The sequence below is a fragment of the Emydura macquarii genome, unplaced genomic scaffold, assembly GCF_026122565.2.
Source record: "Emydura macquarii macquarii isolate MOO-44397 ecotype Brisbane River unplaced genomic scaffold, CSIRO-AGI_Emac_v2 contig_1045, whole genome shotgun sequence".
Lineage (NCBI taxonomy): Eukaryota > Metazoa > Chordata > Testudines > Chelidae > Emydura > Emydura macquarii.
Window position 1 is genome coordinate 10030585 of NW_027131182.1, and position 15457 is coordinate 10046041.

At 39.1% G+C, this 15457-nt stretch overlaps 1 protein-coding gene across 9 annotated transcripts in view; it reads left to right on the forward strand.

Moving 5' to 3' along the window:
* The window catches only part of NEDD4L (NEDD4 like E3 ubiquitin protein ligase), a 328902-nt gene that overhangs the window by 261541 nt on the left and 51904 nt on the right, over nucleotides 1-15457 (forward strand). For 6 of the 9 annotated variants that reach the window (XM_067545456.1, XM_067545457.1, XM_067545459.1 and 3 more), the window contains 4 exons: nucleotides 2501-2633; nucleotides 2908-3084; nucleotides 9341-9415; nucleotides 12011-12070. In XM_067545456.1, the coding sequence (XP_067401557.1) occupies nucleotides 2501-2633; nucleotides 2908-3084; nucleotides 9341-9415; nucleotides 12011-12070 (445 nt within the window). The remainder of the gene's footprint in view (nucleotides 1-2500; nucleotides 2634-2907; nucleotides 3085-9340; nucleotides 9416-12010; nucleotides 12071-15457) is intronic. The other 3 variants (XM_067545460.1, XM_067545454.1, XM_067545455.1) reach the window with 1 other exon arrangement.

A 15457-nucleotide genomic window follows, 5' to 3' on the forward strand; every position in this document is an offset into this window, starting at 1 on the left:
TGATTGCTAGTAGCTGTGTATCGTCTGACTCACAGGTCAGTATTTCAGGTATGGCCTACTTGGATAATGAGGAAATGTGATGATGTGTTCCGTGGTCTGGATCTGTGGTGTGTGGCCCTTGAGGCAGTAAACTATAGCCGTTGTTATGAAGAAACTTTTTTTTCTTTCACCTTTGAAGGCTACAGTTTCAAGCCTCAAGGGACACAAGTGCAACTCCCCCTTTACTCGCAATGTGATCCCTGCGTCTAGGGCTGTCAGGGAGGGAGGTGTAGGAACAAAAGGGGAATTATAGGTGGTTTTCACTCCCAACTACCTGCGGTTCCCCTGTTGGCGTTTCCCCATGAGGGAATCTCTAGCAGGAACAAAGCCAAAATAGGTTTCCTGTGCCCCCCTCTCCACAATCTCTGGTGCAGGGAGTGTATTGGAGGTGGGGAGAAATGGCTGGAGCACAATGTGATTAAATTATTTAATTTCTATTTTGTGCAAAGGGAGCAGAGCAAAGCAGGAAATCTACTCCAAGTATTGATTGTGGCCCCTTGAACTTCCTGAAATAACATATTCAGTCCTCTGGCTAAAATGATGGGATGCCATTGGTCTATGTGAAATGAGTTGGTCGTCCGAGGCCAGTTCTTTCTGAAGGGGTATCCATATCACAAGAACTCTCATTAACAACCAGCATTCTTAGTCAGCAGCCTCATCAGAGAGAACTAGGATTGACTTAATCATAGAGATAGAAGTAGCATCTCACCTCTTCTAATGGTTCCTCCTAGCTCAGGAAATGATGCACAATGATGAGGTACCTATTTCAGGTAATGGGACATGCAGGCCTAGAACTGAAGGCCCATCTCTTCAATCAAGGTGGCAGAACCATTGAACCCAGGCAACAAATGGAAAAAACAGGAATGGGAGGTCAAAGGTTAAAAGCCATGGAACCAGAAGGGGATGCTGAGCAGAGAACCTCAGACTGTGCCACTGATCCTTTAAGGAGTCAGAGGACACCACCCAGGGGAATTCTGCCCAGAGACATGATCAGACAAGGGACTAGAAATAGGCTCCTCAGTTGCAGAGCAAGCCAGGAGGAGGCCTTACGACTTTGTGGGGCCACCGATTGGGTGTGTATGAATGAGGAAGTGCAAGGGAAAGTGCAGACAGAATTGCTATAAGAGGTTCTGGAGGAGCCAGAAGACGGGATGCAGCCTGGCATACTCTGTGTAGATGTATGCCAGGGTCTCCCTTTGCTGCAAAAAGTAGAGGTGTTGGGATTCTGCAAACTGTACCGGATGCACACTCAGGACTCCATCGGGGAGCTGTCAGTGAATACCCCGGCTGGCCAGGAAATCAGAGTGGAGTACAGATTGGCCCACCAGGGTTCCTCACTCTCTGCAGGTGATAGCAGGTCCCACCACTGCATGCTGGGGCAGGACACAAAGGCGAGGAAGTGGATGGTACGAAGCACGAGCATGTACAGATGTTCTTGGGATGCAGTTTGGAGATGGACCAGCTGGATGGCATTGAGCCTACTCCAGTTGTGTGCTGGGGATGCTTGGGGCAGGGGCCCAATGACACACTCCAGAGAGCCAGAGGTGAAAGGTGGGCAGGGAACACAGACCTGCAGGACCCTCTTGATAAAAACAACAGAATTGTGGAGGGGTCAAAACTGTCCCCATCTTCTGCAGCACCTGATGGGGCTGCTCACCCTACATATCCCCCATGTGCTGACTGAGTGCCACAGAGTCTATGCAATCCCTCCAATCGTAGTCCAGGAGGTCTCCAATTCTGGATGCAACTGCCAGGACCCTCCTCCAGCACTCCAAAGGGGACTCCATCATCTGGCCACTCCACCACATGGATGCCCACCTCAGTGACTACTATGGACTTGGGTTGCTGAAACTAGCTTCCAGGTCCTGGGGAGGTCCTGGTGAAAGATCAACAGCTCAGAGAGGTCTCGCGGGGAGACTTCTTGGGTGGAGATAAAAGAGCTGCCAGTTGTATCGGAGCCCTAAGAGGTGGCGGAGGAAGACATACGCTAGCCTGCTTTGTGCCAGAATATCTGCACCATAAGAGAATTTTTGCACAGTCTGAAGGAAGATGGTGTGTACTTGGCTACAGATACAGACCAGGTCGTGTGTGTGTGTGTCGTCGTCCCCCCCAAGTAATGGGGTAGTGTATTGAAGTGTGGACTGCTCTACTTGTTATATATATAAAATATCTTAGTTTCCAGTGTTGTCAGAGTAAGTGCAAAATCTGCTGGGTTTTTTTTAATTAAATAGAAGCCTTGTGATTGACTTCAGGTTTTATTTGCTTTGGACTAAGGGTTGATCTGTTTTAATATATTTTGATAGAGCTATGATAGAAGAATTAATCTTGCCTTTTTAATGCCTTTTTATAGACTAGCCGATGGACAGAAAATCTTGAATTACAATGGGGGAAAATGTGTTAATTTAGCATTAATAGTTTTCCTGTTCTCTCCTCTATCCTTGCTCATTTCCACAATGTCCAGTGATGTTGCATCTGATTCGGACAACAACATCAGACAGATAAATCAAGAGGCAGCCCATAGACGGTTTCGCTCTCGGAGACATATTAGTGAGGATTTGGAGCCTGAACCTATGGAAAGTGGAGATGTATCAGAAGTACGTATGGTTTTAAAATCATTTCCTCAGCATTAAGAAACTGTTCTATGGTTTTAAGTCCCCCATAACTAAGTACAATTCCTCCAAAGTGATGCTTCTTAATTGTGAGTTAATTAATATGCAATATGTACAGCAATGTTTTCACGCCACTTTTGAGGTAGCTGCCTGTCCTAAATTCTAGTGATGATTAAGTGGAATAAAACTGAGCGAGGTTCTGTTTCGAAAGTTATTCAAATTCATGTATCTGACTTTCCATAATCTTTTCTTTTGTCAGCCCTGGGAAACCATTTCAGAGGAAGTGACTATTAGTGGAGATTCCTTAAGCTTGTCATTGCCACCACCCCCAGCTTCTCCAGTCTCTCGGACCAGTCCTCAGGAGCTGTCTGACGAATTGAACAGAAGACTTCAGGTCACTCCTGATTCCAATGGGGAACAATTTGGTTCTTTGATTGTAAGCAGTGTGCTCACTATATATATTACTGAATACATCTCAGTTACTATAAGTTTGATACGGTCTGAATCATCCATCCTGTGTAGGTGGTAGTTTGAAGGTATTATGCATCAAGTATTATTTTACATTTGATGGCTGAGATACTCTTTTTAATAACTTCAGTCTTGTCCCATAATTCGTTATTTGAGGTTGAACAAGAGCAAGAATTATTATTAAAATGCATGTATCTTCTAAACAGTTATAATTCTTTGAAGTAGACCATGGATAAAATCCTATTTCCACTAAGTTAATGGAAGTTTTGCCATTGAGTTTATTGGAACCAGGATTTCAACCAGTGTCTTTAAAAATAATCTTGGCTTATAGCATGTTTTTGTTTTTAAACACCTCCTTTTGATTATTAAAATAGAATATTTTAAAAATCTTGTTTTCTTTTTACTATTCACTTTTTGCAGTTCAGTTAGAAATAGACTTGTCAGTTTTGCTGTCTGGACGTCAAGTACTGGCAAGATATTGCAATGTTGATATGAATTGCAACACCCCTGTGGAATGTTTATTTGGTTTCAGAGTGTGGTGTGCATATGTGTATTAGAGTTTTAAAAACAAACATGGAAACAAGTCTATTCATTTTAAGTTTTAGCAGGTGCTAAATTTCAACTGGAAAGTGTCCCTTTAAATTTGATTGTACAGCTTGATATGGTCAGAATGTTACCATTCAACAGAGTACTAAAAACAGCAAGCAATACTAATGTTACTGTAACAGATTTGCCAAGTTTCACTCAGGTGAAGGAAAGCTTCCTCTATTTTGGTTTAATTTTGTCATTTTTTTAATTAAAATATTACACTTATGGATATTGCAATTTGTTTCACTGAAATGAACATTTTTTGAAATCCTACTCATGGAAATTATCGTGGCTTTATAGCACTGCTACAATAATGGTCATCTTACAAAGAAAAGATATTGCTTCTGTGTACGTATGTAATATATTTTAAAACAAGTGTTATTCTCTTTACGTTGGAATTTGACAAACACCTCATTTGAACTGGATCAAATTTTAAAGGGCTTTAAACAGGATATCATTGGAGCTGTTTAGCTGTAGTAAAATATGAAATGTCAGAGTTTTGTAAGATTTGTGTATGTTCGCCCTTCTCAGTAAGATGAGAAGTTACAAATTGTATTTGTAATATATTATAATCAAGGCAGATTGACACTATCATGGAGGATGAGTAATATGATTGCAAGTGTGGGAATGTTTAATGTCTCTCTGATAAATAATTGTAGATATTGAATGGAACATAGGAAACTGAACATATTGTCATCTCATAGGACATCTTATCAAGGTACTTTTGTAGTTCAGGAGATAAGAAACCTAAATTTAGACACAGTCTGGTTCAGTGTTTTGCGGATACCCACTGATTTCATTGGCCTCCGAGCTGGGGCAGGAGACTAGCACATGGAATCAATAGCTTTGGCTGAAAAATTGTCCAAATTAAGGTACATCAATAATAATTCTTGTCCTGCACAGAGTGCATATAGCAGAAAAATTAGAATTTCTTTTTTAAAACTGGTTTTCATTTTGTGTGTACTCCTAATACTATTTTTGATCTAACAAGTTTGAATATTTTGGGAAAAGACTGGAGGTTCTGCAATGCACCTTATTAAATTACTTCATGTTGTTATTTATTTGTAATGTCCTAGCACCTGGGTGTGTCACCCTGAAGCATTCTTTAAACAGGCCAGATAGCTTGTATATCTGTAGTTCACTCTTATTCCATTATTCATGTATTTTTTGCCAGTTGTCCTCTGCATAGAATGTCTGAGATACGAATTATACAAGAAGTTGATCAATACCCAATATCTATTTCTATACATGGAATGTGCAATCTTATTCAAACAGTATCAAAAAGCAGTGCAATAAGGTATCCAGAAAGCAGCTGACACAAACAGTACTTGTCAACTAAATTAATTGTTGCAAGTCAGAAGCCTATTCTTAAGAGGGAGCATTGCTGATGCTAGAAAGGGAGAATACAGTTTCAAGTGCGAGGTTGTTTTAAAGCTGATTTTTTTTTCTCCATCTTAGGGGATTTCTCATGACACTGGGTCTAATGTCTTAAATCTGTAGTCCAGATGTCTTGTAAAGCTAGCTCACTATATGGGGGATATTATAAAGCTAATATGTTTTTTAATAGGGAGGCAGTGTTATCCTGAGTACCCTCCTTGTTAGCAGGTGTTGAGCCTGCAAGGTCTTGCTGAGTCCTGGACCATTGTTCCAAGTGAACCATTAACTCTATCCTAGGTATAAGGGAGATTGGAGTGGCTCTCTGCACAGAGAGATAGGATCTGGGCAGAACTGTCCTTGAGAAGGGACCTTAATAGCAGCCAAATCTCTGGAGAAGGCTTAGGGCTGTAATTTGTTTCATTTTGAGGCCATTTGTTAACAAAGCCAATTTCCATGGAAGTAGCCTGTGTTTTGAAGTAGAAAAGGAAAGCCACCTGCTTAGGCTTATATTTCAGTAGAAAAAATTGTGAGTGGGACCAGCATGAGTATTTTTAAAGGGGTTCATTAATAAACTAGCTCTCTCCTTTTCCTCCTCACAAGATTTCCAAACTGAGACCCATTTTAAATAAAAAGGGAATGGGAAGGTGGAACCTTTTGGACCCTCACTCTCGCTGCTGCACTGCAACCCAAATTCTTGTGTTGAGGTCCGTGCATGCCAGGGGTAATTCTCTAAGTAAGCTTTGTCGGGAGCTATTAGACCTCCATATGCTGCAATTTTTTGTAATCCTGGCCCATGTCATGTGACTAGAGTCAGGAAATACAATTCAGTCACTTACCGGTACTACTTTGTGTCACACGTAGCGTTGACTGTTCTCACAATTATAGCATGAGTCTTATGGTATTTGGTGTTTTTCTTAAAGCCTTAATGCCCTTTGCAATAATGGGAATCCGTGTCTAGCATTACATGAAGACATTGAATTGCTATGATTGTCAAAATAGTTTTTTTGTGAAGACAGTAATCTCCTTCGTATTCACCTGGAAAGCTGGGTAATCCCTCTGATTCTTGGTCTAATAAACTCACATATTTATCCTCAAAAAAATATAGGGAAGAGACAGAGTTTTCCTCCAGCATGAGAGCTGGGCACAGTGCATATTGCGTTCCTGAGGCTTCCTTTCACTTGTGGTTCAGAAATTATGTCGCATGGAGGACTTTTAAGATCACAGGTGCTCTTAGGCTTTGACCACAATTAAGAACTTTGTGGTGGTAAACTTGGTCTTCAATGAGTTCCTACTCACAGTTCCCAGTCAGTCTTTTACCCACTAGGACACTGTGTGCTGCTAGGCTGTTTCTTTGATAGGGGATACAAAAATAGGGGATACATATTCATTGATAATCTGGAGGATGGGGTAGATTGCACCCTCAGCAAGTTTGCGGATGACACTGAGCTGGGGAGAGTGATAGATATGTTGGATTAGGGATAGGATACAGAATGACCTAAACAAATTGGCGGATTGGGCCAAAAGAAATCTGATTAGGTTCAACAAAGACAAGTGCAGAGTCCTTTCACTTAGGATGAAAGAATCCCATGCACTGCCACAAACTGGGGACCGACTGGCTAAGCAGCAGTTCTGCAAAAAAGGACCTGGGGGTTACAGTGGACAAGAAGCTGGATATGAGTCAACAGTGTGCCCCTGTTGCCAAGAAAGCTAACAGAATGTTGGGCTGCAGATCAAGGGAAGTGATTATTCCCCTTTATTTGGCATTGGTGAGGCTGCATCTGGAGTACTGTGTCCAGTTTTGGGCCCCCCATTACAGGAAGGATATGGATAAATTGGAGATAGTCCAGCGGAGAGCAACAAAAATGATTAAAGGGCTGTGTTAGGTTATAAGTATATAATGTAAGTTTATATAAGCATTTAGGCTTGCATATTTGCCTGAGATGGGATTCTGGGCCTCTGGGCCTACCTGAAAGTCAAGTCTCTGAGCGACACATGTTATCAAAGAACAAAGACAGTGTGTTCCTCTTGCCTGTCTGCAATTAGATGGTTTTTTCTTTATTATTGTGAAAAGATAAGGCAGGGATGCAGTTAAAATGTTTTTCAAGGCATAGTGAAGATGTGATATACGAATGCACAAGTGAGGGAAAGCTCAGACTCCCTTTTCAAGACAGGTGCCAGAGCAAGGCCACGCAACCGGCTAGGAAAGAGAGGGAGGAGAAGGGAGGTGTTAAAAAGAAACATAGGGCCAATAAGCTGACCATGGCCAAGATGTGACAACACTCTCTGCCCCTCCCATGGGATACAAAAGGGGTTGTATCAAAGCCCCCAGACCTCCCTGAAACAGAATATGATCATATATCAAAAGGGGTGGTATGGGGGCAGGGCTACAGGTATAATTAAGGCTATCAGGAAGAAGGAGGGGTTGAGGGGGTTTCATCCATGTACAGAACCATGGTCAGGGAAAGAGGGAGTTCTATGGGTGTATAGAACTAGGACTGGGAGGTGGGGGAGGAGGAAACTCTATGGGCATATAGAGAAATAAGCCCGACTGGTGTGAAGGGCTTGGAGGTACAGTTATAGTTTTAAGCTTGTCAGTGGAACCCCCAATAAACCCTTCACAGAGTGCCTGCAGATTGGACTCTGGACTGTTGCTTTCCGGCAAACTGTGTGTGGGTACTGAGGGGGTGGGACAGGCCAAGGGAGCCCTAACGGGCTGGAGCACATGACTTATAAGGAGAGGCTGAGGGAACTGGGCTTGTTTAGTCTGCAGAAGAGAAAGTGAGGGGGGATTTGTTAGCGGCCTTCAACTACCTGAAGGGGGGTTCCAGGGAGGATGGAGCTACACTTTTCTCAATGGTGGCAATTGACAGAACAAGGAGCAATGGTCTCAAGTTGCAGTGGGGGAGATCTAGGTTGGATATTAGGAAAAGCTTTTTCACTACGAGGGTGGTGAAGCACTGGAATGGGTTACCTAGGGAGGTGGTGGAATCTCCATCCTTAGGGGTTTTTAAGGCCCGGCTTGACAAAGCCCTGGCTGGGATGGTTTAGTTGGGGTTGGCCCTGCTTTGAGGAGGGGATTGGACTAGATGACCTCCTGAGGCCCCTTTCATCCCTAATCTTCTATGATTCTATGAAATGTCTTAATAAAGGAGCCAGTTGTTTAAGACAGGAAAAAAGCTTGCACTGCAGTGCAAAGCTCAGGTAATAAATAGTCTTATCTGCAGAAAGGAATCTCTATTTTCCAGTAGTAGCTGATAAAAATATATAGGAAAAGCTGATTTTTAAAAAAAGAGGGAGAATAGCGCACACACAACAAAAGCACATGCCTTATAGTTATTAAATGCCTCTTTATTATACCACCTGTAATGTTTATTATGATTACAGATATTATAGTGATTGGTGCAATATAAATACCTATACAGACTGACAGAAGGTTAAGGATAAGGACAGAAGGCTAAGGCTATCTATTCTAATCCTCCTAATGAATTGGCCAACTTCTGTGTTAAATTACTGAATTGATATCAATTACATATTACTATTAACTGCACTCATATCACTGGCTTATGTCCACACAGCAGTGGAAGATGTGATATGCAGCCCATGTGACATCCACTGTAGTATGGACATCCTCCAGTCTGTATTCACTGACTCCACATTTTACACCTACATGTGCTCTTACTATTACTCTCTTTTTAATGCAGGAATTGATTCTTGGGAATATATTTGAAAATATATTAACCTTGCCAACCCATGCCCAGGGCATTGGGTTCCAGCAAAGACCCACCATATGCTATTGCAGCAAATGTTCTGAAATAGAGCTTTCAGCCCTCAGTGCACATTGGATGCACTAAGTCATTCCTGTGTGGAAGCAGCACCTCCCCTGCCCCTATATGGGTGATACATGCAGGGTTTGGTTGGCACAGGGAGTCTTGTGTAGACTCTCCTTGTAGAGTGAATTTGATCCTATAGATTAGTGAGGGCTGCATGAGTACAGGATGTGTGGCCAGCTGCTTTCTGTTCCCAACTAATCCAAAACAAGGCTAAACAGAAACAAACCAGGGTGAAATGCTGAGAATTTGAGAATATTTTTTGGTTGTGACACAAGGTTACGTAGAAATAAAAAGGAGAGAGAGATTGTAGGGCAAGCATGGTTTATTTGGGACTCTGAGAACAATAATGACATAGAAATGAATTTGATAAAATGAAAATCCACATGTGTTTAATGCATTATCATTTAGGAAGTTTCTCCTTTCTTTCAGCACAGAGATCCTTCTTCAAGATTAAGATCTTGCAGCGTAACAGATGCAGTTGCTGAACAGTCCCAGTTATCACTGGTAAACCAAAGCTAATGTTTATTTCTTCCGTATTTTGCTTTAAATGTTCTTTGGTTCTGAATGGCACCTTTTCCTGTGGCAATGGCTTCAGATATATATATAAAATGTGGTATGAGATGTGGCTGTGCTAATGTGTAACTGATTCCAAATTAAGATCACCTTGCATAGGTCAACACAGTAATGAGGTTATACTTGTTTTACAAAAGATTAATCAATTTGACTAAAAGACAATGGATGAAATCCTGGTCCCAAGTTTGGCCATTGACTTCACTGGGGCCAGGATTTGAGCACAGGCGTCTAGTTCTGTTTTCATTTACATCTCTGAAATCTGGAGTTGGTGTAACTGATGGAATTTGGCCGTGTGTTAGTTTTTTTAAAAACAAATACACACATTTTGAAATAAATTTATGCCTGGGCTAACAGGTAGCTATATAATTAGAATTGGGCAAAATTGGTGACATTTTTTCATTAAATTTGAGAGGTGAGGAATTTTTTTGGGGGGTGGGGAGTAATAAGGGTTGTTATACTTGAAAATTCATGGACGTTTTGTGCATGGATTTTTGTTTTGTGTATCGGTATTTTTAATGCCGTTCAAAATTTGCAAAGAAGTGCTATCATAATACTTTCTGGCCTGTGAAGAAACATGACAAAAAAGAAATAGACACACCTCAATAGTGGTGGGGGGGAGGGAATCAACACTTTTTGCAAATGTTAAAAAATTTACAGCATGTTGCAAGTTAGTGGAAAACTTTACCAATTTAATTAAAAAGAAATTGACTAATATTTCACCCAGCTTTAACAATCTCCTTCATGAAGGGCCATGTAAAAGCAAAGCCATCTAATGGAATAATTTTCTGACCAATGTGATGTAAATTAATAAGTTAGGTTCTCCTAATATATTAAAGCTAAGAAATTAACTGAGTCCCTTGAAACAGGAAAATAATCCATATCCTAAGATGTTTCTTAAAAAGGAAAGGTAGCTTTGGGTTCTCTTTTATTTCATAGCTATGTAGCACTTTACTGCAGATGTCCAGCAAGCTCTATATTTTTTCCCTTAGAACTGGGCAAAGCGGGTGGTGGTGAGCCATAAAGACACAGATTAAGTGCCCTATAATAAAATTGCAGTAGATCGGCATTTGACTGTGGCTGGCAGGATTTTTCATATCAGATGACATTTCAACAAAAAATGGATACAATTTCTGGTAGAACTTTTTGCAGAAATCTTTCCCATTTTTTTTTTTTTTAACCAGAAGTTTGGTATATGCGTAGAGCCCGGAAATCTGTAGATATCCACTTTATATCTGCAGATATCCGCGGACCATTTTTGCAGATGGATGGATGCAGATACAAATTTTGTATCCGTTCAGGTCTCTATATATGTGTACTGCTGTAAATATGGACATCTGAATGAAAAAGGATTATTATAACTTGCTTTTTCAGTAAATAACAAAATACAAATAATTGAAGCTGATTACCAAGGCTTATATCATCTTTTTATTGTTAAATTGGTATGATTTTAGCCTTTTTAAAATTTGAAATTGGCTAATTTTTGTACATAAACTTGTATAAATGTATTAAATAGTTGACATTTTTTTCGTATTTTTATTGGCTTTTAATTCAACGTAAAGTTAGAGATTATCTAATGATTTTACATATGTCATTATGAAATGGTGGTTTTGCAGTAATAGATGTTTCTGTAAGTGTTTAATGGAAATGCTTGTAAAGTACTACCCAGCTATTTATTTTCCTTCCTGCACTAAAAATATTGCTCGCAGCAAAAACATACTTAATCTGTTTCTTCTCTCTACTATAAGTGCTTGGTGGAATCTGCACCAGGGAGCTTCTACTTTTTCAATATTTTTTATTTGCTTTTGTCCTTTGTGGTTTGTGGGTAGTTCTTACTGGTGTATATGGTTAGGGTTTGTTATGACTCTTCCTTCAGTTTATTGTTAATATAATTGCTGCTCAAAAAAGCAGCATTAAAAGCACTACTTTAAAACTGGGACATACTTAATCTGACCAGTCATCAACCTCTACTGAACTAACAGTCATTTTTCTTCTAGCAACTAAACCCTCACCTTATTTCTAGGTAAGCTGTCTGTCTTGGAACATACTGCTCCTTACTGAAAACTCAGAACACCGATTTCTTTCTTTTTTTTTTTTTTTTATTCTGACTTTTCACAGGACTCTGCACTGCTGGCCAGAAAATTGCCTCTTTATTTCTAAATGTCTGCACTTCATAGAATTGTAAAATTGTTTTTGTTTGGAAAAAGTAATTATTTAAACACCTTACCTTATAGTAAAGGTTCTGTCATTATCATAGGTACTAGTACATATATAGAGTCATGCACTATGACTATTATAGACTAGTTCCTCAGTCTTTGAATTTAAAAGTGATGCATTCATCTGGGTTATCAGTGATTGATGGCTTCATTTTTCTTGCTGCTATCTTCTATTTAACACTACTTCAGTCTAATTGCTCTGCACTAAAAAGTGTAAGGGTGGCTGTGATTCCTTATTCCTGAAGATGTGAGCGTAATCTATTACCTTCATCACTAAACATACTTATCTGTCACATTAATTATCATTTAACAGCAGAGTGGTCCATCTAGGAGAGCTCGTTCTTCAACTGTCACAGGTGGTGAAGAACCAACGGTAATAATAATCTTTATCAAACATTTTTTATAAGTGGGATATGGGTTGGGTTTAGCATCTTTTATGACACTCGCCATTTTTCAAACAGCAGCAGTGTACTGGTTTAAATTTTTCTGAAACTATCGTTAAGTTTTAACATTTGTTTTTTACCTTGAAATAATTTTTTCAAATAATGCTCTAATGCCACAATAATATTAGCATGCTGTAAAGATGCAGATGTCATGCAGTTTATTTTCAAACAGATCTACACTCTTGGTAAATACCACTAACTAAGTGCTCAAAAATGTAAAGATAGAACACATTTTTAAATGCAATACTAACTGCAATGTAGATTATACAAACAGATCCTTTAAAATGTAGCTTTTACCATTTATGCTGATTTAACACTAGACTAAGTTGGTTTTATTCTTAGGCCTTAATGCTGCTTTGAGAATCATGCAGGCATAGGGGTGTACCCACATAATTATCAATGTAGAATATGGTCCTTGTTCACTACCAAGTTTCACTTCCCAGTTGCCCTTCACTAGCCAGTGCTGGTGGATATTTAACACTCAGTGGCCCAAGAAAATAATTTAAATGTTTTCAATTGGAAGTTTAATATCCTGAAACCGTTTTCGTAATGCATTGTACTTTGTGAAACTATCCCATACACTTACAATCTGAGTAAATGTGAACCAAAAGTAAGTGGAGTGTCCAATAATAAATATATTCAACTTCTATAAATATATGCGCTCCTGTGAAAAACAGTTATATATTTATTATTTGTATTGTGGGTGTAGCATGAGGTCCTAATTCAGAGATCCAGGTACCTTTGTGTCATGCAGTGCCTATGTTTGTTCTTTATTCAACTATTAACATTCAAAGCAAATGAAACATACCTTGTACCTTGAATTAAGTGTCAATATCTTTCACAAACAAAGTACCTTTGATATCTATGGAAAAACTGATTAATAGACACAGAGCAGGCAAAATGTGCTGTATTGATCTGTAAATCCAGTCTTTTGTTGGCAGATAGTTCCACACACATTTTATATTCCTCTATTAAAAACTGAATTCAGATTTGAATGCCTTGTCAGTAATGCCACAGTATTACAAAATAGGCTTACAGTGTTGTGATATTGCTGCATAGTACAAGGAAATTCTTGTTGAATGTTTGCATTCCTATTGATTTTGCATTTACCATACCAATGTAGACCTTCAGTGTTTAGATAGCACAAGAAATTAATGCACAAAATATGAATGTACCATGCAATGATACTACATCTGTCTATTAAAGTATTGCAGGGGTCCTTATTTTTCACTTAGGTGAATTACAGAAGATGAGCAAAATTTGATACATGATTATGTAAAATGGGTGCTTCTGTGAATGTGTGTGTAAATGCACAATGGTTTTTAATTGGGTTGCTTTTAAGAGCTTTATTGAAAGCCTGAAAGGAAACTTAATATGCTCTTGAGACATTTTATGGTAAAACTAGACTGGATGAAGCACTAGTTATGAATGGCAGGAGGATGACCCAGATAAATCAGAAATGGGAGAGACTTATTCAGGTTATCTTTTGTAAGGAAACCAATAAAGAAAAAACAGTTTACCTATGAGAATGTATAAAGTACTGTTAAAGAGAACTGGAAGTTCTAATGTAAATGTGTTTTAAAGGGATTGCCTCAGTTTCTCTTTTGGTTTGAAAAGCTCATTTCATATTAAGAAGGAATGCTGCTAGTAACTGGATTCAGTTTATAAGGAGTTAGGAGACAATAAAAAGGAAGAGACACATTGCCATCTGTGATCTTTAATGGGTCCACCTCCAGTGACTCTTTCCTTTGTGACTGCCTCCTCATAGCTCCCTGTTAATCTAAACTGCTCTTAGCAATGTTCACTAATGGACATAAAACATCCTTTTGGTTTTGTGTTGAATACAATGTATATTATTAAAATCAAGCGATTTTAAAACTTCCTTGAAAGCCTCTGAGGTAGCCAATTTTTGAAAATGTACACTGTTGAGAATTTAAGTAACCTCTCACTACAGTGAATGCATGTATTTGTATACTGTATCTGTAACTCCTTACCTGTTGGCTGAGAGTCAACATGACACTTTTGTTCTGACAAGTTAATCAATAGCTAACACACCCCAATTCATTTAGGAAGTGACTGAATCAGGATCTGATGAGCTGCCTCAGCCAAAATTGTTTAGCTAATTCCTCTTCTCCTCCACTTCTATTTCCTGGTCTCCTCCCTTTTAAGTAGATGGTCAACTTTCTACCCAGTCTTTACTTTTCCTGGACTCCTGATTTCTTTTCTGAACCATCTAGGTCATTTTACAGCTCAACCATGTGAAGCTTGTTCCTTTAAATGAGCTACTGTGATAGTTCAAAGAAAAAATCTGGAACTGCTAGGCAGTCTGATCAGAGGGTAAAACAGATGCAGGAGCTACTGAAAAATATATTGTTGGAGCTTTAAATAAGGAAAACTAATGCACCTTGGATTACAACAGCGATCCGTGGGTGAAAGAGAGACACTGTGAGCCACAGTGCCTTGTCAATCTTTGGGACAACTGTGTTCCACTATCCTCAACATGCTTCACAATATCTGTTTTATAAGAGGATGAATATACAACACAAATTGCTGTTTATAAGGCTACACAAAAAAGAGGTTGTTAAATTGCAATGTAATTACGATGGCGAATCAGGCCCGAGAGGGTTGTGATGTTACTGAACACACATCTGTGTAGCTATATAGCCTTACTTCAGACATGATGCAGCATATGTTCCATGTGCAGAACCTGTAGAGCATCCACCTTTAACTTCTCTGGTTGGTGTTTTATCAAAAATAACTGGAAATTTCAATGTCACAATATTTTAACAAGAAAAACATTTTATTAAAATTCTTCATGCCTGCATGCTAGAGTCTGTCAGTAATGGAAGGAAAAACAAGTGGGAAACTCTTTAAACCGGTTAGATTTCAAGACAGTTGTGAACAGAGTGATTAAAGCAGGGGGATAGCAGTGATTGTGGAATTAAATGTAATCTGCCATGCATCATACAGCTGACTTAATTTGTTTGCCTCCTTCCATCCTCTGCAAGTATAAATGCTTTAAATTGTTTCTAGGATATTCTTATACTTTCAGCCCCATTATAGTTGTGAATGACTTGCATACTTGGTAATGAGAGTTTTTTCTCTTTAAATAGAACAAATATTATCATGTTCTATAGTTAAAAATCTATTAGTGATATTTTTATAAGACATTTACATTTCCATCATTTAAGCAATTACCATTTCTCCCTGTGTTTTTCTAGCAGTGAAACAACATGGTTTATGGTGCGTTAAGCTGCTTCTGTGATACACCCTACTAATGCCTCTTCATTACAGTTTTCCAGTTTTATCACGTGGCA